This window comes from Macaca mulatta, chromosome 4 (assembly GCF_049350105.2).
Source record: "Macaca mulatta isolate MMU2019108-1 chromosome 4, T2T-MMU8v2.0, whole genome shotgun sequence".
NCBI lineage: Eukaryota > Metazoa > Chordata > Mammalia > Primates > Cercopithecidae > Macaca > Macaca mulatta.
In genome coordinates this window covers 105581097-105606022 of record NC_133409.1, presented here as the reverse complement: position 1 = coordinate 105606022, position 24926 = coordinate 105581097, and the positions used below count along the sequence as shown (strand labels likewise).

The window sequence follows — 24926 nt, the reverse complement described above, 5'->3', positions numbered from 1 at the left end:
CATTTTCTAATTGTTTAAATGAAAAATTTCATGTTTATATTACATAGTACATATCTATTTCAACTAAACTAAATCTGTCTTGCTGACATATCTAGACATCTTAGTACTTGGTGTTATCACATCATAATTGCTGTAGACATAAATGTCTCTTTAGTCCAAAATGATGGGTCTTTGAAGCTTGTTCATTCAAACGATATTACTGAAAGACTGGTAAATTCAAGAGGTTGTAGTAGGCATTATTGGACTACTAATGAAATGAATGAGATAGGCTGTGTTCTTAGCAGAGGAGCTTAGAAATTTTAATCTAGTCACTGAATCCTTGAAACTAATTTGGGCTTTGCTGTATGTTGACATTGTTTTATCTATACCCAGAATTGCAGACTCATTGATTACAGAGGGGCTTTTGCATTTAATAAACATTCGTTCAGTAAGCATTTACTAAGCACATACATTTGTTCCTGATTGATTTTTATCTTCTTTAATTTGTCTCTTAGCCATTATGATGTCCCAGATATCTTGCCTTGGAGTGTTCCGAATAATAGGGTGGAATCTGTAGGACAAGGTTCACAAACAGCTATTTCTAAACAATGCTTCTTAGAGGTAACAATTTGAAGAATATTGTTGTAGGATAATTATAATTATAGGTAAACTTCCTAAATCTGGAAACCTTGGAACCTGGCATATTCTAGAACCATAAAAATAGTGCTGCTTTAGAGCAGAAGCAGAATTAGATAGAGGGAGATGTCCAGAAGTGATGCAAGACCAGTGACAGCCTTGGCCAACCCTGTGGGATCTGTGCAGTCAGAATGACTCTTTTGCCAACTAGTTGTCCTTAGTTGGACTGAAATGACCAGGCCTTTGTAATCTCACACTGATCAATCAATGGATGGGAGATGCCAAGCATGACCTCGGTCTAGGAAGTTCACTGCAGATAAAACAGACTCTAAAGGGTCTGATAGCTGAAGTGCTGATATCTGTCAGCCAACAGAATTCTTAGTAACCAAGGCAACATGCTGGGTGATCTTCACAAATGGTTGACCTGGGCTGCATGCATCATAGTATTCACCCTAGGCAGTAAACTGTGACCATTACCTTGATGACAGGATTGCTTATTCAGTGTTCTTTTTCATTTTCTACCTCTGGATCATGAGTAGCCTAATTTAGGATGCTAATATGTGGTGGATTAGGTATGAGTAAGGGGAACACCATTTTCCCCTTACTACTTTCTACTTAGGTGTTAATATTAGGTAACTCTAATAATAAGGTGACTATAACCCTTGGTTTATCCAGGTTAGTCCTGTTTGCCTGGAAATACCCAGTTTAAGTCTGTCGAAAATCAGTTAGCTTAGGAGAAATACCTAATGTAAATGATGAGTTAATGGGTACAGCACAGCCACATGGCACGTGTATACATATGTAACAAACCTGCATGTTGTGCACATGTACCCTAGAACTTAAAGTATTAAAAAAAACCCCAAAAAACCACAAAAAAACCTATCTTCTTGACTAGTACAGAGACTAGTTTTAAAAAAAAATCAGATAGCATTTAACATCTGTTAATTATTTTTAGTAACTCCTCACAGTATCAGAAGTATCCCAGTTTGTATCCCAATACAAGATAAACTGTATTGTCATTCTACTTAGTAATTTTAAAAATGTGTGTGCATATTTATTCTTTAAGCATTTTTCTGGCCTATCTAATGAATGTTCTGTTTTTCATTTTTTAAGAGGCAGAAATGGTCTTCTGGATTAGCTTTGTATTTTTGCTTTAGTTGACCCTAAAACAAATGCGTTTTATCTTTATCAAATGTTTCATCAGCAAGCTTTAAAATATTGTGAAATCACAACATATTCTATCAAGTATACTATGACTGAAATGACTGGATGTATTATTTATTTCTGTCTCCCACTGTTACAATTGTGTCTATAATGACTTTTATTTCCCTGGTTTATTTTGTAGCTTAGTCACAAATATTTATGTTCTTATTTATCTTTCTGCTCAGAGACTCTGAGACCTGAGCTGTTTCCCTAATGGAGTCGATTGTTTTCCAGAAGGCTATTCTGACCTATTCAAATCTAGGTCCCGAGGAAACACAACTTCCTGAGAAATAGACAGTTTTAAATCTGCTTTTACAGAAATCTTTATGGAAAGAAGAAAATTTAATTTTATCCTGGATAGATCTAATAACTTGCAGATCTACTTTGTTCACAGATAAACTCTAAAACTAATTAAAGCTTCTGAAAAATGTCTAGGGACAGAAGAAACTGAGATTCTTAGTGATTCCCTTAGCCTACTAGGACATAACAGGCTTTCACCTTAAGTCATGCTTTTTCTTTTTCTTTTCTTTTCTTTTTTTTTTTCTATCATTCTGTCTCCCAGGCTGGAATGCAGTGGTGTGATCTCGGCTCACTGCGCCTCTGCCTCCCGGGTTCAAGTGATTCTCTTGCCTCAGCCTCCCAAGTAGCTGGGTTTACAGGCATGCATGACCACACCTGGTTAAGTTTTTGTGTTTTTAGTAGAGATGGGGTTTTGCCATGTTGGCCAGGCTGGTTTCGAACTCCTGGCCTCAAGTGATCTGCCCACCTCAGCCTCTCAAAGTGCTGGGATTACAGACCTGAGCCACCACACCGGCTTCTTTTTCTTAATTGTTTCTGTGCCCTCTTTTCACTATTTTTCTGGTCTGTAGTTGTGGCTGAATGTTAGATAGGGAACAGGGTTCACTGGTGGACTCAGTTTTACCCATTTCTAATTGCTTAGCAATAGGAATCACCTGCTGATTTTAATATGAAGTTTAGTATTACGTAATGAACAATATCTTTAACAGATGGTGCACTGCCAGTGATGTAGAACTTCTTAATCATGCTCCCTTTACAAAAGAAGAACACTATTAGAAAGCGATGGTATGATTTTATGCTTGATCTTCAACAAATGAGAAATTGATAAGTCAAATATACAGTCAGCCATCTGGCATTCCATACATGTTTTCATTGACTTGGGAGATCATGGAGTTATACAAAGCAGGAGTAGCACAATGTAAGAAAATGGCATGTTATAGAAATATTTATTTCTTTTATTTTAGTTATCTATACTATTGATAGCAACAAATTTATCAGAAATTTTCATTTTATTCAGCTATCTGAGGTTTAGAAAGAAGTAATTTGATAGTATTTACTTTTTTTTGCCCAATCAAAGCTGCTGGGCATTGAGGAACTGTTTCAGAGTAGGCATAGTTTTTTCCTTCACATAAGTCAAAGCCACTAACCACCGAATTAAACATTTGCCGAGTTTGGTTTGCAGCACCTTGATTGATGTAGATTCCTTCTTGCAACTTCCTTTGAGCCTCCGAGACTTACTGTGTCATTATAGACCCCAACTGCCTTTAAAAGATAGGAATTTCAACATCCTGCATTTTAGTCATCATTTGGATGAATGACTTAAATTATCATATATTTCAGGAATATTCATTTTTTTTCTGCTACCTGAGCTAAACAGTGTGGTCTGTGTGAAATTATTATCTTATGACATATACACTATTTAATAGTATTGAATTTGAGAAAGTCGATTCCAAATATCAAATAGTTGAGTAGAAAGTAGAAAAAGACAATCCAGTTGCTGAGAATGAGGAAGGAAAAAAAATGTGATTTCTAAATCCAAGGAAACTAGCTCCCCTTATCTCATGTATCCTTTCAAACTAAACATATGTTAAATCCTGTCAGTGTGCCAGGTAAGTAAGTGCAAAGCACTGACACTCCTCCTCCTTGTCCTTTATGGACCTCAGGCTCATCCTCTTTGTTCCCAGCCTGGCTTACTGTCACTCTCTCCAGCATTCCTGTCAGTGTCCACATGAATGGTCTTTTCAATATTCTGGCTTCTCAGCTTCTTATCCTTTTCTTCTCTGGTGATCTTATCCTCCATCCTACATCAGCTTTTCATTCTTACAGCCATACTCTTGTCATTAGCAATAACAGCGGTCTCTCCATAATCTCAGTTTGAAGCACCCTCAACTCTGATTAGCACTTTGAATCTCTCTCTAGCTGACTGCTTCTAGTACTTCCATTCCAACAATCTTTTGACCCTATTGATTCTTAAAAGCCATGGATTTTACCACCTTGTTGCTGTTTCTCATTTCCCTGATTACCTTTCTTTCTTTCACACCCAGTTTAAATTCCATGTCAATATTTCCTTGGCAAAATCTACTTCTAGTTAAATCCGTCTCTCTGTGTGAATCCTGAGCTGAATGTCACTGGAGCAGTGGCTAACGTCTGCAATCCCAGCACTTTGGGAGGCTGAGGTGGGTGGATCACCAGAGGTCAGGAGTTCGAGACAAGCCTGGCCAACATAGTGAAACCCCATCTCTACTAAAAATACAAAAATCAACCGGGCGTGGTGGTAGGTGCCTGTGATCCCAGCTACTTGAGAGGCTGAGGCAGGAGAATCGCTTGAACCCAGGAGGTGGAGGTTGCAGTAAGTAGAGATGGTGCCACTGCACTCCAGCTGGGTGGCAGAGCGAGACTGTCTCAAAACAAACAAAAAAAACAAAAATCCCAAAACTCTTGACCCCATATTCCCCTCTAGTGACTGTTCCCTTTCTCTTCTCTCTCCTTCTCTCTCTCTCTCTTTTTTTTTTTAAGACAGAATTTCACTCTGTTGCTCAGGGTAGAGTGCAGTGGTGCCATCTTGGCTCACTGCAGCCTTGACTTCCTGTGCTCAAGTGATCCTCCCACCATAGCCTCCTGAGTAGCTGGGACTACAGGCACTTGCCACCACACCCGGCTAATTTTTTTATTGTATTTTTTTGTAGAGATGGCGTTTTGCTATGGGGTCTCAAACTCCTGGGCTCAAGTGATCCTCCGAAAGTGGTGGGATTATAGGTGTGAGCCACAGTGCCTTGCTGCTTCTCTCCTTTTTCCATGTAATTGTCATTACTCATTGTCTTCAGTTTCTCTGCTTCTATTCTCTAGTCTCACTTGAAGTTACTGCAATTAAGCTTTTTTTTTTTTTTTTTTTTTTTCTCTTCTCTCTCTCCTACTTTGCAGAAATGGTCATGTTAAGGTCACCAATGATAAAATCCTCAGCCCTCATCTCACTTTTTAATAGCAGTATAGATACAAGTTAATCACTCTTGGAAACACTTCCTTTTGGGACAGCACATTCTCCTTGTGGTTTTCCTCCAAACTCTGGCTTGTTTTCCTTCTCAACTTGGCTAATTATGTCTCACTTGCTTGTCTTGTTAACATTGGAGTATCCAGGCTACAATCTTAGATCTCTTCTTTTCTCTCCATTTAAATTTACTAAGTAATCTCATCCCATCCCTTGTTATTAAATGCTGTCTTTATGCCGAAGACTTCCAACTTATATCCAACAGTCTAATTGATAGCTCTACCTGAATATCTGAGGGCATCTCAAAGTAAACATCTCCAAACCTGAGCTGCTGATCTCTCACCCAACATGATTCTTCACAGTTTTCCCTTTCTCAGTTACTGGGAACTCTGTCCTTCAGGTTACCCAGGCCAAAAGACTTTGAGTCATCCTTAGTATTGCTGTGACTCATAGTGCACATGCATTTCATCAGCAAATCCTTTTAGCTCTATCTTTAGAATATATCCAGAGTCTCACACCATTTCTCCACCTTCTCTGCTATTATGCATTGTTATCTCTTACTGGGATTATTGCAGTATCAGATAATCAATCTTGCAGTATCCATCCTTGCTGTTGACAGGCTCTTCACCAAATACCAGTCAGAGGGATCCTCTTGAAATGCATCTCAGAGAATGGCATGACCTTGAAAACTTCCTGTTTTCTCACTCACCTGCTTTCTGACTCACGGTCTCAGTAAAAGAGGGTTTACAGTGTCCTCCAGGGCCCTGCCTGATCTCTGTCATCTCCCCATTCCATCCTTTAACTCCTTGACTTTATCTCCTACTACCCTTTCTTTTACTCTAGACCAGGCAATCTGGACTCCTCGCCCTTCCTCTGATGTGTTAAACATTTTCTTACCCAATGGTTTTTGTACTTGATGGTCACTCTGCCCAGAATATCTATTCTCTCAGATACATGCCTGGTACACATCCTCATTTATTTAAACCCTTTGCTTCACTGTCACCTCTCCGTGGGGTCTTCCCAATCTCCTTACTTAAAAATCATGGTAGTTTCCCTCCCTTCATCACCTACTCCCCTGGTTCATCATCTGACAATCTAAATATTTCCTTCATTTATTTTGTTTTTATTGCATTTCCTCTGACTAGAATGTAAGCTTCATGAGGATGTAAATGTTTTCCTTTTGTTTGCTGCTGTTAGGAAAGTGTCTGTATAAAATTAAGTACTTTAAAAACATTCATTGAATAAATATATGAATTATTATAGTCTTTTCAGTGTTATAATTTTTCTATTACACATAAGAAATGGAGCCTTAGAGTGTTTAGTAATCCATGGAGATAACACTTAAACCCAGGTCTGTCTTGGCTCATAGCGCAGTCACTTCATGTATTTATTCATCTATCAGGATACTTACAGGGTACTACAGGAACTTTACACTGGATGAATTGCATTATAAGATAGAGGAAGTCATCAATATTGTGCATCTTATTTGTGCACTTCTCCTCAATCAGCATCTGGGAGAAAATAGAAACAGATTTTTAACAGTTTATGTTGAAGCACTTTTGCTACCTCATAGAAACTTGTCAGAGAGACTTGTTAAACTCTTTCCTCAAACCAAACATGTTTTGGGGTAAGAGAGTTCTGAGAAACTCATTTTATTCTACTTTCTATTGGCAACGAGGCTATAATTTTTTCCGAGATGAAAAATATCTGAATCCCATGAACTAGCAAGGAATCAATAAGAATGCTGCTAGTTTGGTTAAGGTGGTTCAGGTATTCCAGGGCTGTGAATTCCATGGGAGACAGCTGGAATTTACATTCATTTTCTACCACTGAGTTGTTGGTTCAATGGAATCATAGTTTTTCAAAGATTATCAAGCTACTCACAGTCAAATAGGGCATTGATGAGGAATAGAGGTCACAATTTCAGAAGATAGTCGCAGATCATGATGAGTATGAATCATGCTTTCAGTTTCTGCAGCTGCTTATAGCGTGGCAAACTACAGGATGTGTCTGGTCGGCATTTCCCAGCACCTGCCCCATGTTTCATTCATATTCAAAGGAAATGATTGAGCTAAAACTGAATTCTGTATATGAAAAGGAACTGGTATCCTTGGATTATAGAAATGAAATATGAATACTAGGTTTCTCCCAAAACATTTGGTTACATGGCCAGACTGTGGGTATTGTCTTTGTCCACCCAGAATCCTGAAATTAGAATTTCTAATTAAATTCTGGCATTAGCTGAGAGGTGGTGAAACGTCAAGTGAAAATTGAATTATACGCTAATAAAATTGTACCTAGTGGTTCATCTAAAGGGTTTTTAGACATCTAAATGGATCGTCTAAAGTGTTTATCAAACTTCTGTAATTTGAAGAGTCTCAAACTCCAAAATCTGCCTCGTTGTTGATGGGCACAGCTGTTTTAACTGGCAGAGATTATTTGCTGCTGGGCTTTTGGAGTGCCCTGTAGGCACAGGTGTTGGCAAAGATTTGATCAGTTTATGCACAGATTTTGGGGCTCCTCCATGCTGTGCCCTTCCTTTAGGGATTCTGTCTCTCAATTTTCAACCACTGGTAGCCCCCGACTATCTTCTGACACCTCAGATCAACCAGACTGAGTCTACTTGTTTGAATTTTAGCTGTCCCAGCTCATAGACTGGGGAGTCCTTTTGCAGGACAAGCCTTATGAATGTCATGGTCGTCCACTGGGCTTAATTTCTTTCAAAAGTCAACACTCCAGTTTATGCCTCCTTTTGGTCCTTCAATGCCTTTAAATAGTTGTTTGTTTTATTTTGTCCAGAGTTTGTAATCATTAAATGTGGGAAGGATAGTGTGAAAAAGGCAACTCTGACATTGTGTTCAGAACCTCAATAAGATATTTTGTATAGTTTTTTTATTATTATTCAATTTAAAATACTACTTTCTAATTTTCATTATAGTTTCTTCTTTGAGCTGTGAATATTTAACCATATATTAAAAAAAAATTCTAGCCAGGCATATTAAGTACTTTAAAAACATTCATTGAATAAATGTATGAATTATTGTAGTCTTTTCAGTGTTATAATTTTTCTGTTACACATAAGAAACGGAGCCTTAGAGTGTTTAGTAATCCATGGAAGTAACACTTAAACCCAGGTAGCTCATGCCTGTAATCCCAGCACTGTGGGAGGCTGAGGTGGGAGGATCACCTGAGGTCAGGAGTTCGAGACCAGCCTAGTCAACATGGTGAAACCCCGTCTCTCCTAAAAATACAAAAATTAGCTGGTTGTGGTGGTGGGCGCCTGTAATCCCAGCTACTCAGGTGGCTGAGGCAGGAGAATGACTTGAACCCAGGAGGCAGAGGTTGCAGTGAGCTGAGATTGTGCCATGCACTCCAGCCTGGGTGGGTGACAAGAGCAAAACTCCATCTCAAAAAAAAAAAAAAATTCTAGCATAAGAATTTTTTGTATCATCTTTTTATTGATTTCTAATTTAATTACACTATGGTCAGAGAATATATGTAATTTTAATCCTTTAAAATTGTTGAGATTGGATTTGTAGTCCAGTATAGGGTCAGTTAATGTCAGTGTTTTCTTTTCTTTTTTTTTTTTTTTTTTGAGACAGAGTCTCGCTCTGTCGCCCAGGCTGGAGTGCAGTGGCGCGATCTCGGCTCACTGCAAGCTCCGCCTCCTGGGTTTACGCCATTCTCCTGCCTCAGCCTCCTGAGTAGCTGGGACTACAGGCGCCCGCCACCGCGCCCGGCTAATTTTTTTTGTATTTTTAGTAGAGACGGGGTTTCACCGTGGTCTCGATCTCCTGACCTTGTGATCCGCCCGTCTCGGCCTCCCAAAGTGCTGGGATTACAGGCGTGAGCCACCGCGCCCGGCCAATGTCAGTGTTTTCTGTTTACTTGAAAAGGATTTGTATTCTTTGCTTTTGGGTGCAGTGTCCTTTGTATGTCAGTTAGGCCATGTTTGTTGAACATGTTTAAATCATCTCTATTTTTTACACTCCCTCCTTTTTTTTCTATGCCTTTTTTGTCAGTTTTTCAAACTAGTACATTAAAAAGTCATTTCCCACTGTGTGGTGAATTTGTCCATTTGTCCTTTTACCATTTTTCCATTTATTTGGAGCCCATTATTAGATATTGATTTAGTATAGATTTAGAATTATTTGTTTATTGTGAATTGAACCCTTTAACAGTATGCATTTTCCCTTCTATCTCTGGTATGCTTTTTTTCCTGAAAGTCTACTTTGCCTGCTATTAATATAGTGACATCAACTTTCTTTTGTTTAGGTTTTTTATTGTCTATTTTTTCCTTCTTTTTTTTTTTTTTTTTAAACAACCTTTCTTTGTCTTTATAGTTTGTGTTTCCTTTCAAATAGTTGGGTTTTTCTTTCTTTTATACTAGTGTGACAGTTTTTATTTTCATTGAAACATTAGATTACTTACAATTAATATAATTATTAATTGGATTTAAATAATTCACCATACTTTTTTTTTTTTTTTTAATAGAGTCAGGGTTTCACTATGCTGGGCAGGTTATTCTTGAACTCCTGGCCTCAAGTAATCCTCTTGCCTTGGCCTCCCAAAGTGCTAGGATTATAGGTGTGAGCTACTGTGGCCAGCCATACTCTTTATTTTCTGTTTCCTTTACCTGTTCTATACTTCTCCAATCCATTATTAATTTACTGAATTTTTAAATGTATTATGCATGACATTACTCTCATTTGCCACATTAACCTTTTTTTTCTTTTCTATTTTAAGGAAAAGATAGAGTTTTTAATACCCCATTGTGTGAACAAGGAATCGTTGGATTTGGAATCGGAATTGCAGTCACTGGAGCTACTGCCATTGCAGAAATTCAGTTTGCAGATTATATTTTCCCTGCATTTGATCAGGTAAGTGAATGAATATTTCTAAGGTTGTTCAGTCCATGAAATACTGAAGTATTGCCACTACCCTTCCACCCACCCTTACCTGCATTCTAGGAACATTGTGTTACCCTTTTACTAATGTATTAGAATTGTAATTTTGTTATGAGCATCTATTTAAAGATCTAATAGAATAGTTTAAGCAAATAGATTGAGGTTGGGTGAAGTGGCTTACATCTGCAATCCCAGCACTTTGGGAGGCCAGGGTGGGAGGATCACTTGAGACCACGAGTTCAAGACCAGCCTGGGCAATGTAATGATAATGAGAACCCATATCTACAAAAACTACAAAAATTAGCCCGGTGCGGTGGCACATACCTGTCATCCCAGTTACTCTGGAGGCTGAGGTGGGAGGATAACTTAAGCCCAGGAGTCTGAGGCTACATTGAACTGTGATTACAGCACTGCACTCCCTGGGCAACAGAACGAGACCGTTTCTCAAAGAGAAAGAGAGAGAGAGGGGAGAGGGAAGAGGAGAGGGGGAGAGAGGAAAGAAGTGAGGAAGGGAAAGACGAGACCCTGTCTCAAAAAGAAAGAGGGGAAGGAAAAAGAAAGAGGGGAAGGAAAGAATGGAAAGACAAGACCCTATCTCAAAAAGGAAGGAAGGAAGGAGGGAGGGAGGAAGGAAGAAGGAAGGAGATCGGAAGGGAAGGACTCTTTGTGCCATACCCTTTCTTTCTTTCTGCCCCTCAGATCGTTAATGAAGCTGCCAAGTATCGCTATCGCTCTGGGGATCTTTTTAACTGTGGAAGCCTCACTATCCGGTCCCCTTGGGGCTGTGTTGGCCATGGGGCTCTCTATCATTCTCAGAGTCCTGAAGCATTTTTTGCCCATTGCCCAGGAATCAAGGTATGTTCATTTATGTACTTTATTTGATTTCTATTTGATGTTTCCATTTTGGTTCATTCTATTAATATCTATGCTTATCTAGAGGAAAGAAAACAAACAGGATTCTTGGAATTTATGTGAACTTAACTGTACTTAAGAAAGGGAGGTTAGCAGTTCTTTTAAGTATGCTATCCAATGCCCAGTTTTACAGAAAGTTCTTTTTGAAGGAGGACTGGTTTTATAAACTCTGGCATTAATTAATTTTATAGACTTCAAAGAGTAAGACCAAGAACATAGTTGGTTTACCTCCCCTCTCTTTCAAAGCTTTATATTTCTCTCTAACTTAAGTCTTTCTCACTTAACTGATGATGGGGTGATTTTAATAAATCTTCTGTTTAGTCTGTATTTACCTCAAAGTCAGAGAGATAAGACTTTTGCTTTTAATCTATTTCTCACTTGTTAAAAAGACTGAGAGAAGACTGTTACCTAGATTTTTTTTTTTTTCTGTTTAAAGTAAGGTAATACTTGCTCAACCAATTAATTTTGAAGCATCTCCTTTTTATAGTCTGTCCTTCACAAAAGCTTAGGTCTTTTGATGGCAAAAATATTTTGTGTATGTTAAGTCTTAATTTTTTATATTATCTTTTCTGTTTCTGTTTATTGAGTAAGCTTTTCAGGGGATCATTATGGAAACCCATAGATGTGTGAATCCAGAGATGTATATTTGTTTTTTGATCACATGAATTGATTGTGAGCGTGTGTCAGTGTTTTATTCTTATTTTCTTATTTGTTTTTTTCTGCCAGATCAAAGTTATAAGCTTATCTTAGTTGAGTAGATGTTACCTGATTTTTTAATGTGAGCTAGAAGTTGTAGAGTGGGAAAGAAGCCATGTGCGAGGCAAGTTATTTTTGTGCTTGAGCTAAACATTAATTTACATTTAATGTTTAAAACATTATATTGTTTTTAAGAACAGATCTTTTCTGTCTGTCCCCTACCTTCTCTTTTCCTCCTTCATTTTCTTTCTTCCTCTTCCTTTTTCCTTTTTTTTTCAGCTGAAATGAAAATATACATAAAGTATAAAAGGCTAATATGAAGAAAGCAGATGAAGGGAAATTAAAAAGTAGGAACATAAGATAAAGACATTATGTGATGTGGTTATTAATGTGTTCAGAGGTCCATTTACAGAAAATAAAATAGTGACATTTTTGCTGCTCTTTTATTTTTAAAATAAAACCCTTCAATAAAAATGGCATAAAAGTGGCTTTGAAAGCCAAATATAGTTTGCCTCAGGGAATCTTGAGTCTTTGTGAGAAGTTCAGGTTTATTTTAATAACTTCCTGTATAATATTTGTCTTTAGACAATTATTTTATAATCATTTAAAATTAGGCAAAGTTCGTGATTTAAGGCAACAAGAGATAGAAGAGAAGAGCTTGAGCTTTGGTATCAGTAGGAATTGGGTGAGACTCTCTGATCAAGCAAGTAGTATGACCTTAGGCAAGCTACTTGTTCTCTCTTAACCTCAGTGTCTATTTCTAAAATGAGGAAAATTATAATAGCTACCTAGTGGGGTTGCTATGAACAGATGAATTAATTCATAGAGTGTTTGGCCAAGTTTACACACGTACTTCCTACTGTCATTGTCATCTTCCTCATCATCACCCTCATTCTCGAGAAGGTCCTGGAGCCCTTTCCTGGGAGTGCAAGTGTGGACTCTCCACACTTTTCTTTTTGCTTTGCTATAACTGGACACTATGGTGCCTGGATCATAAAACTCAGTGGATTAATTTTTCACTTATGAAATGAAGACCATATTTTTTTTCATGGGAAAGAAGCAGATTTTGACATGTTAAAACTGGAGAAGAGAGTTGCATGTACTTTGAAAGTAGAAGCAGATTATTAGTAGAAGAGATTTCTTTATAGATAAACACAGGTAGATATTAACAATATTACAGTTTTTGCTTTGATGAATGATCTTTGCATATTCTTTTTACTTTTTTATATAGGCAAGTTCAGCTTCTTAAGAGAAGAGTAGTATCTTAGTTAACAGAACATGGTAGGCATCCAATAAATATCTGTTGAATAAGAGGCATTTTTATTTTTATATAATATAAACTTAAGTGATAATTAGGCTTAAAATAACTACCCAATATCTATTTCTAATTAGTAACAATTGGTTATTTAAAATCAGTCCTTCTTAGAAGCGAGTTTACTGGGATATATTTTTACTAAAATTGTCTTAAAAAATCTGTTTTTGCAGGTGGTTATACCCAGAAGCCCTTTCCAGGCCAAAGGACTTCTTTTGTCATGCATAGAGGATAAAAATCCTTGTATATTTTTTGAACCTAAAATACTTTACAGGGCAGCAGGTAAAGGTTTTCTTTATTTTATATTTGTGAATATCTTTATATACTTTGTTTTTTTTTATAGCTCCAAAAGTTCTATCTTTTTTTTCCATGTGGTTGATTTATATTTTCCTTGTAGAAAGAATCTTGATTTCTTTTTTGGTATTTAGTTTGTCCTCAGGTGTAAATTTTATGTTTGGGAAAAATTCATCTAGCCATTTTATATTTTGATTGTAGAAACAAAGAGGAATTGTGAAGTGGTAGCAATAATAAAGCGACTATGTTTAACTACATAGTAGGTGCTTAGGAAATATGGATTGAACAGAAAAGTAAATGAGCTCATTTTACTAAATAGTATATGTTTCCTTTTAACTAAAGTGATCATAAAGGTCTTCCTTCATTTAAATCAGGATACCTTTGATTGTGAAGGAGGTGCTGTTAACAATTATGTTGTGCTATCAGGTCTATGCTGGGATGACTGTGTAAAGCAAACTGAGATGTTTGGTCATCCTCTTTTTAGCTCAAAATCCTGATTTTATAAAAATACATCCGTAACTGCTAATTTCTTCACTGTAATGGAAATTTTAAATAGCAAATGATTTGTTCTGTCTAAAGCATTTTAATCACTCCTGGAAGCTTCTTTCTCACTCTTCACTATGGACCCGTTCTCCCTACACCAAAATCAGCCACTTTCTGATTGTCGTCGGATTAGGTATACATGGTTTTGGGCTACATATAAATCCATGCACACTGCATATGTTCTTTTGTGTCTGCTTTCTTTTCCTCAACCTAATGCTTTTGAGAGTCATTCATGTTGCTTGTATCAGTAGTTTATTCACTTTTCGTTGCTGAGTAGTAGTCCGTTGTATGAATATCTATTGTTCATTTCTATTACAATAATATTACAGTTTTGTACAATATTAGAACATTACTACTTAGTAAGGAACATTGTCATTATATTGGATGAATATTCATTGTTCATTTCTATTACAATAATACCTTACAACTATGTACAATATTAGAACGTTACTACTAAATAATGAACATTGTCATTACATCATTGTTCACTGATAGTATTACCACTACTAATAACAATTTTTCTTGTTGTTATTATTTTTCTAAGTATTCTAGTCACTAGGGAAAGTAGCTTGCCCCTCTTCATCAAGCTAATTTTTTGTGAATAGCATTAGCATATTACAGTTATGTTTCTGGAGCCAACCTGCCAATAAATGCTTCTTGGCTGTGGGGAAAAGAACATCCCAAAATCTGAGGCATGTACAGTATTGTTCAATAAGTAGCATTTCATTGTAGTAATAGATCACAGTTAATTCATGGCCCTTGCAACTGGGCTTCTGTTTCAATGTATCCATTCCCCTGTGATGAGTTTTTCAAAGTGGATGTGTCATTTTACACTTTCGCTGGAGACTTTTCAGAGTTCCTGTTGCTCTTAAGTTTAAAAACAGATTTTAAATTAACTCTAGATTTATATGGACTCTATTATGGTCTGTATCCCATTATGTAATAAAAATGAATGTAAGAATTTAAAATTTTGAAGTGAATAGGAAAATATCAGTGATATATTGTGAATAGCTTTTTGATGAAAAGGATTTCTAGTACTTTGGATATCCTGTGGCTATTATATTTGTAATGCCAGCCAGCTGGTATGGTCAATCAGTAAAGAAATTTTGCAGTATTTAATAAATGGCGACTGAGTAAGAAATGTTTGAAAAAGTAATATTAACTTAGCTGCAAAATTTGAAACCAGAATTGGTCAGGCAAATAAATTTACAGGATTCCAGCTAAGAGAATGCACTTGAAATGTTTGTCCTAAGCTTGGTCCTGGGAGAGATTATGAAAGACCCTGATGAGGTTCAGTGTTCGAAAGGTTTCCAGAAGTTTCCCCAATAATTTAAGACCTTTTATTTATGGAATGGTATCTCAGACACATAAATACATTTATGAATTATATAATTCCATAAACTTAGATATGTTATGCTAATATAAGGCCTTAAGTAATATGGAAATTTTTTTCCCTCTAATATAAATGTCTAAGTTGGCAGTGCAGGGCTAGTGTGATAGTTCCTTAGTCATCAAGGTACCAGGCCCCTTCTCTCTGGTTGCTGTGCTGTCTTCAACATACAGTTTTCCGTTCCTGGTCCTAGGTAGCTGTACCAGCTCCCAATATCACATATGCATTTCAGCTACCAGGAAGGGGGAAGGAGGAAAGGAAAAGGTATTCTCCTTCTCTTTAAAGAATAACTTGAAGATTGCACGCATTAAATTTCACTTCCCACGGGTCACACCTAATCATATGGCCATGACCACACCTAACCACAGAAGAGGCTGAGAAAGCTAGTCTTTGGCTTAAGTGCCTAACTAAAAATTTAATTATTACACAATGACAGGAAATGGATATTGAGGGACAACTACCAGTCTCTACCACAATTACTTACATGGTTTCCAACAGAAGCTATAAATTTTAAGGAGGGGAAGAGATCTGTTTGAAATAATTCAGCTGTTTACCCTTTGACTCATAGTCTACTTCTAGGGATCCATTTCGGAGATACATTGGCAAAATTTGGAAGAAAATGTTACTGGTCACTGCAGTGCCCTTTAAATGAACAAGAACTGGAAACAACACATTTGCCCATCACTAGAAGATTTTAGGTTAGTTGAATAAGCTAAGCTCCATCCATCTGATGGGTCACACTGCTTTGTTTAAAGAAAGGAGACAGATCTCTTTATATTGTGGTAACAGTCAGGGTTTGATTGTAGAAGCAAAACTAGAAGAAGCAAAATTGGAAGATACAGGAAATATATTCTAAGCATCTGACCATTTGCAGCTGTAAAAACTAGTTAAACAGTCTAAGAAAGATGGTTGCTTCTGTGTTTGGTGCTATAACCTTAAGTCCATGGGGAAGACTGTGAGGAAGGGAAGATAAAAATAAAGTAGGGGGAAACAAGAACAAAATAGAACTTGCTACAATGGATTGGAACTTAGGTCCATCTCTCACCACCTCCAAGCCTTAGTGTAGGAAAAACGTTGGCTGCTAGGAGACCAGGTAGGCAGCTGTTTGAATAGCCTGTTTATGTGATGTCGTGGAGAAGGCCTGAATTAGCAGAAGGAAATGGGTTAGAAATTTTTTTAGATTATATGAAATATTTGGTGTCTAAATGAATTTAAGGAGGGGAAAGGAGAAGGAGGTGTTAAGAGTAAGTGTAGAATAAGATTTTCTTTTCTGGTATTAATGGAGGAATAGTAGATTAGATACCCTGAAATAAATGGTGTGTGATTGTGTGTGTGCTGATTTTAAATATATATAAATGTCTAAGTTGGCAGTCCAGGGCTAGCGTAATAGTTCCTTATTCAGCAAGGTACCAGGCCCCTTCTCTCTGGTTGCTGGCATGAAAATGAGAACTCTGCAGAGTTCAAAAGCAAAGTGGAGCTCAGAATGATGATATAAACAGATGATGGGAGAATTGATAAACTGGAAGATAAAACCAAAGCAATAACCAGAATATAATCTAGAGAGATAAAGAGAAAGGAAAGAGAGGTTGAATGTAGAGGGATACTGAGAAGGTCTAAATACTTCTAAGGAAACAAACGTGAGTGTATTTCCTAATAATATTCATCAGCAAAATGTCGCTGACAAAAAAAGTGATTCCCTGGCATATTTTTGCCACTTTGCCTCATCAGAACTAAACCAGTGCAGTAGGAAATATTTCAGGGAAGCATCAACTACTGCTTGCTTTTCCCTCCTGCAGTACTATCAAGGTAGAGATGTTATTTTCTCAAGTCTGGAGTAGTAGTCCATATATAATCTCTAAAATAAAGTGGGTAAAGGATACTAGGTAAAGTGTTCCTTAGGAAGCTAAAGGTAGGCATCAGAAAGTTAACTTGTCAACTTTGAAAAGAATTTACCTGTAGTGTATAATTTTAATCTGTATGCATATCATTTATATTACTAAATCCTGTTTAAGAATGATTCACTTACAGAGGTAAACACAAGGCTTTTGCTTATGGTGCAGAGCTCTCACTCACTGGTTAATCTGGGCACCTCTGGGTTTCTTCTTTTCCTTGTAGAACATACTCTTTCCATGCTTACTGCCCTTATCTTACCCAATGTGGTTCTGAAGGGGCTGACAGTCATCTTATCGACCTCCCTGATCTCAGGACATGGCCATGTGCCTCAATCTCAGCCATTCTGATTTCTTTTCTGGGATTGTCTGTGTGGAGTCAGAATTTAACTTTCTATGGGTGGTTTGCCAGGGATGACGGGAGACTGGGGCTCCAAATTACTCTTACTCCTTTAAACTTCCTTTGATTAGTAAGCTTTTTTCACATCTCTCCATTTAATCTCATTTTAAGTTTAACATACTTTGAGTTTCAGTCTCCTGTAGATTTTACTAATATAATAGATAATTTTGACGAATGCATGATCTTGGCTAGAGAAGAGATGCCTCTTTTAAGATGAAAATATCCTTCGTTAGTAGCACAATAAACTGCAGCTGTCATGATTTAACATAGGTACTTCTTTTGTCTTAGTAGGTGAAGTAGGAACCCCTTCTATTTACTCATAATCATATTTCATAAGGTTGCTGAGAGGATTTAAGTGAGATTATCCATGTGTGTATCTGCCTAGTCTTTAAGTGTGCTAGACACTGGGCTATCTTGTGTAGACATGGGGACTATGTCATTTAATCCTCACAACCAGCATATCGGGTCAATTCTGTCATTATCACCATTTTATAGATGAGGAACCTAAGGATTAGGGAAATTAGACAACTCGTCCAAAGTCACACAACCAGGATTGGGTATATTTAGGACAGATAGTGACTTTAAGAAACTTGCTCAAGCTCACAGAAATAATGAGTGATGGATTTAGGTTTTAAACCAACACATTTTGACACCAGAGGCTGCTGTCTTTCTAATACTACGCTATTTTGCATCCCACCTAATTATTATTGAATAGAGGACATAAATGAAATATAACTTCCTCCAGTGTCCTAGTTTCATGTCAGGAAATAGTTGTCTAGATTTTAAAAGTTTCCCACATAATTAAAATGATCTTATTTTTTATTTTTCAAAACAGGGTCTCCCTCTGTTGTCCAGGACGGAGTGCAGTGGTGTGATCACAGCTCATGGCACCCTCAACCTCCTGGGCTCAGGTGATTCAGCCTTTGAAGTAGCTGGGACCACGGGCATATGCCACCATGCCTCGCTAATTTTCGTATTTCTCAATTTTTTGGGTTTTTGAGAAACTCCATTTTTGAGTTTCTCCATGTTGCCCAGGCTGATAGAATGATCTACTTTTTAACTGAATGGAAATACATATAGTTGGCACTTTTTATCTGTGGGTTCCAGAGCCATAAGTTTAACCAACCACAGATTGAAAATATTTGAAAAAATAATTACACTGAACATGTTCAGGCCTTTTTCTTGTCATTATTGTACTGAACATGTACAGGCCTTTTTTCTTGTCGTTATTCTCTAAACAATACAGTATAGCAGCCATTTACATAGAATTTACATTGTATTAGGCATTATAAGTAATCTAGATATGATTTTAAGGATAAGGGAGGTTGTGCATAGGTTCTAAGCAAATCCTATGCCATTTAGATCAGGGATCTGAGCATCCATGAATTTTTGTATCTTCAAGAAGTCCTGGCCGGGCGCGGTGGCTCAAGCCTGTAATCCCAGCACTTTGGGAGGCCGAGGCGGGTGGATCACGAGGTCAGGAGATCGAGACTATCCTGGCTAACACGGTGAAACCCCGTCTCTACTAAAAATACAAAAAATTAGCTGGGCGTGGTAGCGAGCGCCTGTAGTCCCAGCTACTTGGGAGGCTGAGGCGGGAGAATGGCGTGAACCCAGGGGGCGGAGCTTGCAGTGAGCCGAGATCGCGCCACTGCACTCCAGCCTGGGAGACACAGCAAGACTCCGTCTCAAAAAAAAAAAAAAAAAAAAAAAAAAAAAAAGAAGTCCTGAACCAATCCTCCCTGCATACCAAGGGATGACTGCACCATTCATAGCCATGCTTTAAGGTAGTACATCCCTATGTAGTATATAGTCCAAGGTTTGAATATATATATATTGCATTAATTTCTCCATTGGCATAGGATTAATTTGCTTCTTTGAAAGTTATAAAAACTACATGTCACAGTCTGGTCTGGTTACAGGTAGGGGGTTGGGGAACCTTTGCACCTTGTAATCATTAGTCATTAAGGGATCTAGTCATAATGTTCCCAGATAGAGGCAAAGGCAGCTGGGAAACGTAGTCTTCCTGCATTTGGGCGAGAAGAGATGAGGTCGTTTGGCACCTGTGCAGTATTGTGCCAATCACAGCTGCTTTTGATCTCTCTGACTCCATCATTTCTGGGCCTGATCTCTCTGACTCCATCATTTCTGGGCCTGTGCTCATAAACTGCTCTCTGTGCAAACCTCTGTGCTGTGGTGACTCTCCCACATGTCCAGCCTTTAGAAATGATTTCTTTCAATTCAGCCATTAACTTTATAAATTGTACAGATGAAAATGAAAATAAGTAATACATTCTTTATGCAGCAGTTTTCTTGAATTTTATTTCTCTTTATTTTGAATATGCAATCAATATATATAAAACTTTAGGTTTCCTGAATGTGGAAGGAGAAAGTAACCTAATAATATTTTCAATTTCCTGATTATTTATTGTAATTATGACATTTGAGTGCAGTGAATCTTTTTAGAAATGGAAGAAGGACATTTAGAAAAGGTAGATAAGGCAGAACAATCTAGCTGGTGTAAAATGTACAAAATAGTGATGATTCAAAAAGAGTGAGTCAGTGTGACATTATCACATATAAGCATCTTGTGAAGAAGATATTCTTTAATGCCTTTTGGACTTTTGATTTTACTTAATTGAATGACACATGACATCGGTGATATTGAAGTAAATATGACTTTTATCTGTGATTCTTCTAGTGAGAAATCAAGACAGACTAAAAGACTAAAATCCTTGTATTGTCTGTCTTGTTTCTAGGATTTCTGGATAATCCAAAAATAGGTAAAAATAAGACATAATGATATTGAGGAACTTTTTTAGCAGATGCACTAATTGTATATGAATTCATATATTTTGAAGAGAAGAACATTATTTAAAGTAGCTTTTTAATGGTAGAAGACTTAAAATATTTTTGCCAAGTATCAGTGTTCATAAAGAGAGAAATTAATATTTTGTATTTTATGTTAAGCAGATTAATTTGTGCAGATTAGTATATTTAATACTAGGTACACTCACAAGAGTAAGTTGGATCCATTAATGGGAGAAATTGAATTCATTTGTTAGATTTTTGAATTAGTTTCTAAATTGAAATAATACTTGTACATAATTTAAAAAGTCAAATAATAGCTTCTAATAAAAAATAGCAGTTCCTCACCTTACCCTTCACCAAATCCATGCATCTTTCCCTACAAGCAACAACTTTTTTTTTTTTAATTATACTTTAAGTTCTACAGTACATGTGCACAACGTGCAGGTTTGTTACATATGTATACATTTGCCATGTTGGTGTGCTGCACCCATTAACTTGTCTTTTACATTAGGTATATCTCCTAATGCTATCCCTTCCTCCCTACCCCCTCCCCACAATAGGACCCGGTGTGTGATGCTCCTCTTCCTGTGTCCAAGTGATCTTTTTTTTTTTTTTTTTTTTTTGAGACGGAGTCTCGCTCTGTCGCCCAGGCTGGAGTGCAGTGGCCGGATCTCAGCTCACTGCAAGCTCCGCCTCCCGGGTTTACGCCATTCTCCTGCCTCAGCCTCCCGAGTAGCTGGGACTACAGGCGCCCACCACCTCGCCCGGCTAGTTTTTTGAATTTTTAGTAGAGACGGGGTCTCACCATGTTAGCCAGGATGGTCTCGATCTCCTGACCTTGTGATCCACCCGTCTCGGCCTCCCAAAGTGCTGGGATTACAGGCTTGAGCCACCACGCCCGGCCCCAAGTGATCTCATTGTTCAATTCCCACCTATGAGTGAGAACACGCGGTATTTGGTTTTCTGTTCTTGCGACAGTTTGCTGAGAATGATGGTTTCTAGCTGCATCCATGTCCCTACAAAGGACACAAACTCATCCTTTTTTATGGCTGCATAGTATTCCATGGTGTATATGTGCCACATTTTCTTAATCCAGTCTGTCACTGATGGACATTTGGGTTGCTTCCAAGTCTTTGCTATTGTGAATAGTGCCTCAGTAAACATACGTGTGCATGTGTCTTTATAGCAGCATGACTTATAATCCTTTGGGTATATACCCAGTAATGGAATGGCTGGGTGAAATGGTATTTCTAGTTCTAGATCCTTGAGGAATCACCACACTGTTTTCCACAATGGTTGAACTAGTTTACAATCCGACCAAAAGTGTAAAAGTGTTCCTATTTCTCCTCATCCTCTCCAGCACCTGTTGTTTCCTGATTTTTTTAATGATTGCCATTCTAACTGATGTGAGATGGTATCTCATTGTGGTTTTGATTTGCATTTCTCTGATGGCCAGTGATGATGAGCATTTTTTCATGTGTCTGTTGGCTGTATGAATGTCTTCTTTTGAGAAATGTCTGTTCATATCCTTTGCCCACTTTTTGATGGGGTTGTTTGTTTTTTTCTTGTACATTTGATTGAGTTCTTTATAGGTTCTGGATATTAGCCCTTTGTCAGATGAGTAGATTGCAAAAATTTTCTCCCATTCTGTAGGTTGCCTGTTCACTGTGATGGTAGTTTCTTTTGCTGTGCAGAAGCTCTTTAGTTTAATGAGATCCCATTTGTCAATTTAGGCTTTTGTTGCCGTTGCTTTTGGTGTTTTAGATATGAAGTCCTTGCCCATTCCTATGTCCTGAATGGTATTACCTAGATTTTCTTCTAGGGATTTTATGGTTTTAGGTCTAACATTTAAGTCTCTAATCCATCTTGAATTAATTTTCGTATAAGGAGTAAGGAAAGGATCCAGTTTCAGCTTTCTACTTATGGCTAGCCAATTTTCCCAGCACCATTTATTAAATAGGGAATCCTTTCCCCATTTCTTGTTTTTATCAGGTTTGTCAAAGATCAGATGGCTATAGATGTGTGGTATTATTTCTGAAGGCTCTGTTCTGTTCCATTGGTCTATATCTCTGTTTTGGTACCAGTACCATGCTGTTTTGGTTACTGTAGCCTTGTAGTATAGTTTGAAGTCAGGTAGCGTGATGCCTCCAGCTTTGTTCTTTTGGCTTAGGATTGTCTTGGCAATGCAGGGTCTTTTTTGGTTCCATATGAACTTTAAAGCAGTTTTTTCCAATTCTGTGAAGAAAGTCATTGGTAACTTAATGGGGATGGCATTGAATCTATAAATTACCTTTGGCAGTATGGCCATTTTCACGATATTGATTCTTTCTATCCATGAGCATGGTATGTTCTTCCATTTGTGTCCTTTTTTATTTCACTGAGCAGTGGTTTGTAGTTCTGCCTGAAGACGTCCTTTACATTCCTTGTAAGTTGGATTCCTAGGTATTTTATTCTCTGTGAAGCTATTGTGAATGGGAGTTCATTCATGATTTGGCTCTCTGTTTGTCTGTTACTGGTATATAAGAATGCTTGTGATTTTTGCACACTGATTTTGTATCCTGAGACTTTGCTGAAGTTGCTTATCAGCTTAAGGAGATTTTGGGCTGAGACGATGAGCTTTTCTAAATATACAATTATGTCATCTGCAAACAGGGACAATTTGACTTCTTCTTTTCCTAACTGAATACCCTTGATTTCTTTCTCTTGCCTGATTGCCCTAGCCAGAACTTCCAACACTATGTTGAATAGGAGTGGTGAGAGAGGGCATCCCTGTCTTGTGCCAGTTTTCAAAGGGAATGCTTCCAATTTTTGCCCATTCAATATGATATTGGCTGTGGGTTTGTCATAAATAGCTCTTATTATTTTGAGATATGTTCCATCAATACTGAATTTATTGAGAGTTTTTAGCATGAAGGGCTGTTGAATTTTGTCGAAGGCCTTTTCTGCATCTATTGAGATAATCATGTGGTTCTTGTCTTTGGTTCTGTTTATATGCTGGATTACATTTATTGATTTGCGTATGTTGAACCAGCCTTGCATCTCAGGGATAAAGCCCACTTGATCATGGTGGATAAGCTTTTTGATGTGCTGCTGGATTCGGTTTGCCAGTATTTTATTGAGGATTTTTGCATCAATGTTCATCAGGGATATTGGTCTAAAATTTTCTTTTTTTGTTGTATCTCTGCCAGGCTTTGGTATCAGGATGATGTTGTCCTTGTAAAATGAGTTAGGGAGGATTCCCTCTTTTTCTATTGATTGGAATAGTTTCAGAAGGAATGGTACCAACTCCTCCTTGTATGTCTGGTAGAATTCGGCTGTGAATCTGTCTGGTCCTGGACTTTTTTTGGTTGGTAGGCTATTAATTATTCAGGCAACAACTTTTAAGTCTTTTGGTTGAAATAGTTGAACTCCAGACTTTAAGAAATGCATTTTATCTATAAATCATCCAGTCTTAGGTATTCTGTCCTAGCAAAACAAAATGAACTAAGACAATTAGGTTTGCTAAATGTCAGCTGGATCTTTAACTACAATGAAGTAGTTCTGATACCCTCTTGAGCTTAATTTCTTCTTTTTAGATTGAAAATGTATACAACTGCTGAAAATCAGATAATTTTATTTTGTTGTACACAATGTTATAATTTAGGCATTGGTTTACAATGGCTTACCTTATTTTCTTAAAAAGATTTATTTTTCTCTCAAACACATACTCTATCTGTGAGCCATCGATGCTTAACAAGCCACTCCTAAAACTTAGTGGTTAAGTCAACAACGTTCTTTATATAGCTCATCTGTAGGTCAGCATTTAGACTGGGCACAGCTCAGCAATTCTGGTCTTGTCTTGGCTCCCTCATAGGTCTATAGTCAGTTGCAGGTCAGGTGTGGATTGGATTTGCTGATCTTAGTTGGGCTATTTCACCAGTTATGGCTGATAGGCTTTGGTCTATCTGTCTCTTTTTTTTTTTTTTTAGGCGGAGTCTCGCTCTGTCGCCCGGGCTGGAGTGCAGTGGCCGGATATCAGCTCACTGCAAGCTCCGCCTCCCGGGTTTACGATTCTCCGGCCTCAGCCTCCCGAGTAGCTGGGACTACAGGCGCCCGCCACCTTGCCCGGCTAGTTTTTTTTTTGTATTTTTTAGTAGAGACGGGGTTTCACCCTGTTAGCCAGGATGGTCTTGATCTCCTGACCTTGTGATCGGCCCGTCTCGGCCTCCCAAAGTGCTGGGATTACAGGCTTGAGCCACCGCGCCCGGCCGGTCTATCTGTCTCTTTATCACCCTGTGGGCTAGCTCAAGCTTGTTCACCTGCTGGAAGCACAGGTTGTAAGGCCCTTGAAGCATAGGCTTGGAGTTGACATACTATCACTTCTGCTACAGTATGTTGGCCAAAATAAGTCAGAAAGTCAGCCCAAGTTGAAGAGAAGGACAAATAGCATCTCTTCATGGGAAAAGATGCATACTCATATTGCAGAAGGATGTGAATACAGGAAGATTTGGATTGTATCTATTGTTTAATCTTTTATATGTGTTTGTACTGAAGAGTACAAACAAAGATAAAGGGAACCCATAAGTCCATCCTCTAACTACTGTTGAGTTTTTGTTGTATATACTGTAAGACTGTTTTATATACACTTTTAAACGTATATTGTTAATCAATTTATTTCAGTTTCTATTTGAT

At 37.7% G+C, this 24926-nt stretch overlaps 1 protein-coding gene across 3 annotated transcripts in view; it reads left to right on the top strand.

The window, feature by feature from the left end:
- BCKDHB (branched chain keto acid dehydrogenase E1 subunit beta) overlaps positions 1-24926 on the top strand; it is a 244293-nt gene that overhangs the window by 48740 nt on the left and 170627 nt on the right. For all 3 annotated transcript variants that reach the window (XM_078001250.1, XM_015136827.3, XM_078001249.1), the window contains exons 4-6: positions 9848-9981; positions 10708-10863; positions 13102-13210. In XM_078001250.1, the coding sequence (XP_077857376.1) occupies positions 9848-9981; positions 10708-10863; positions 13102-13210 (399 nt within the window). The remainder of the gene's footprint in view (positions 1-9847; positions 9982-10707; positions 10864-13101; positions 13211-24926) is intronic.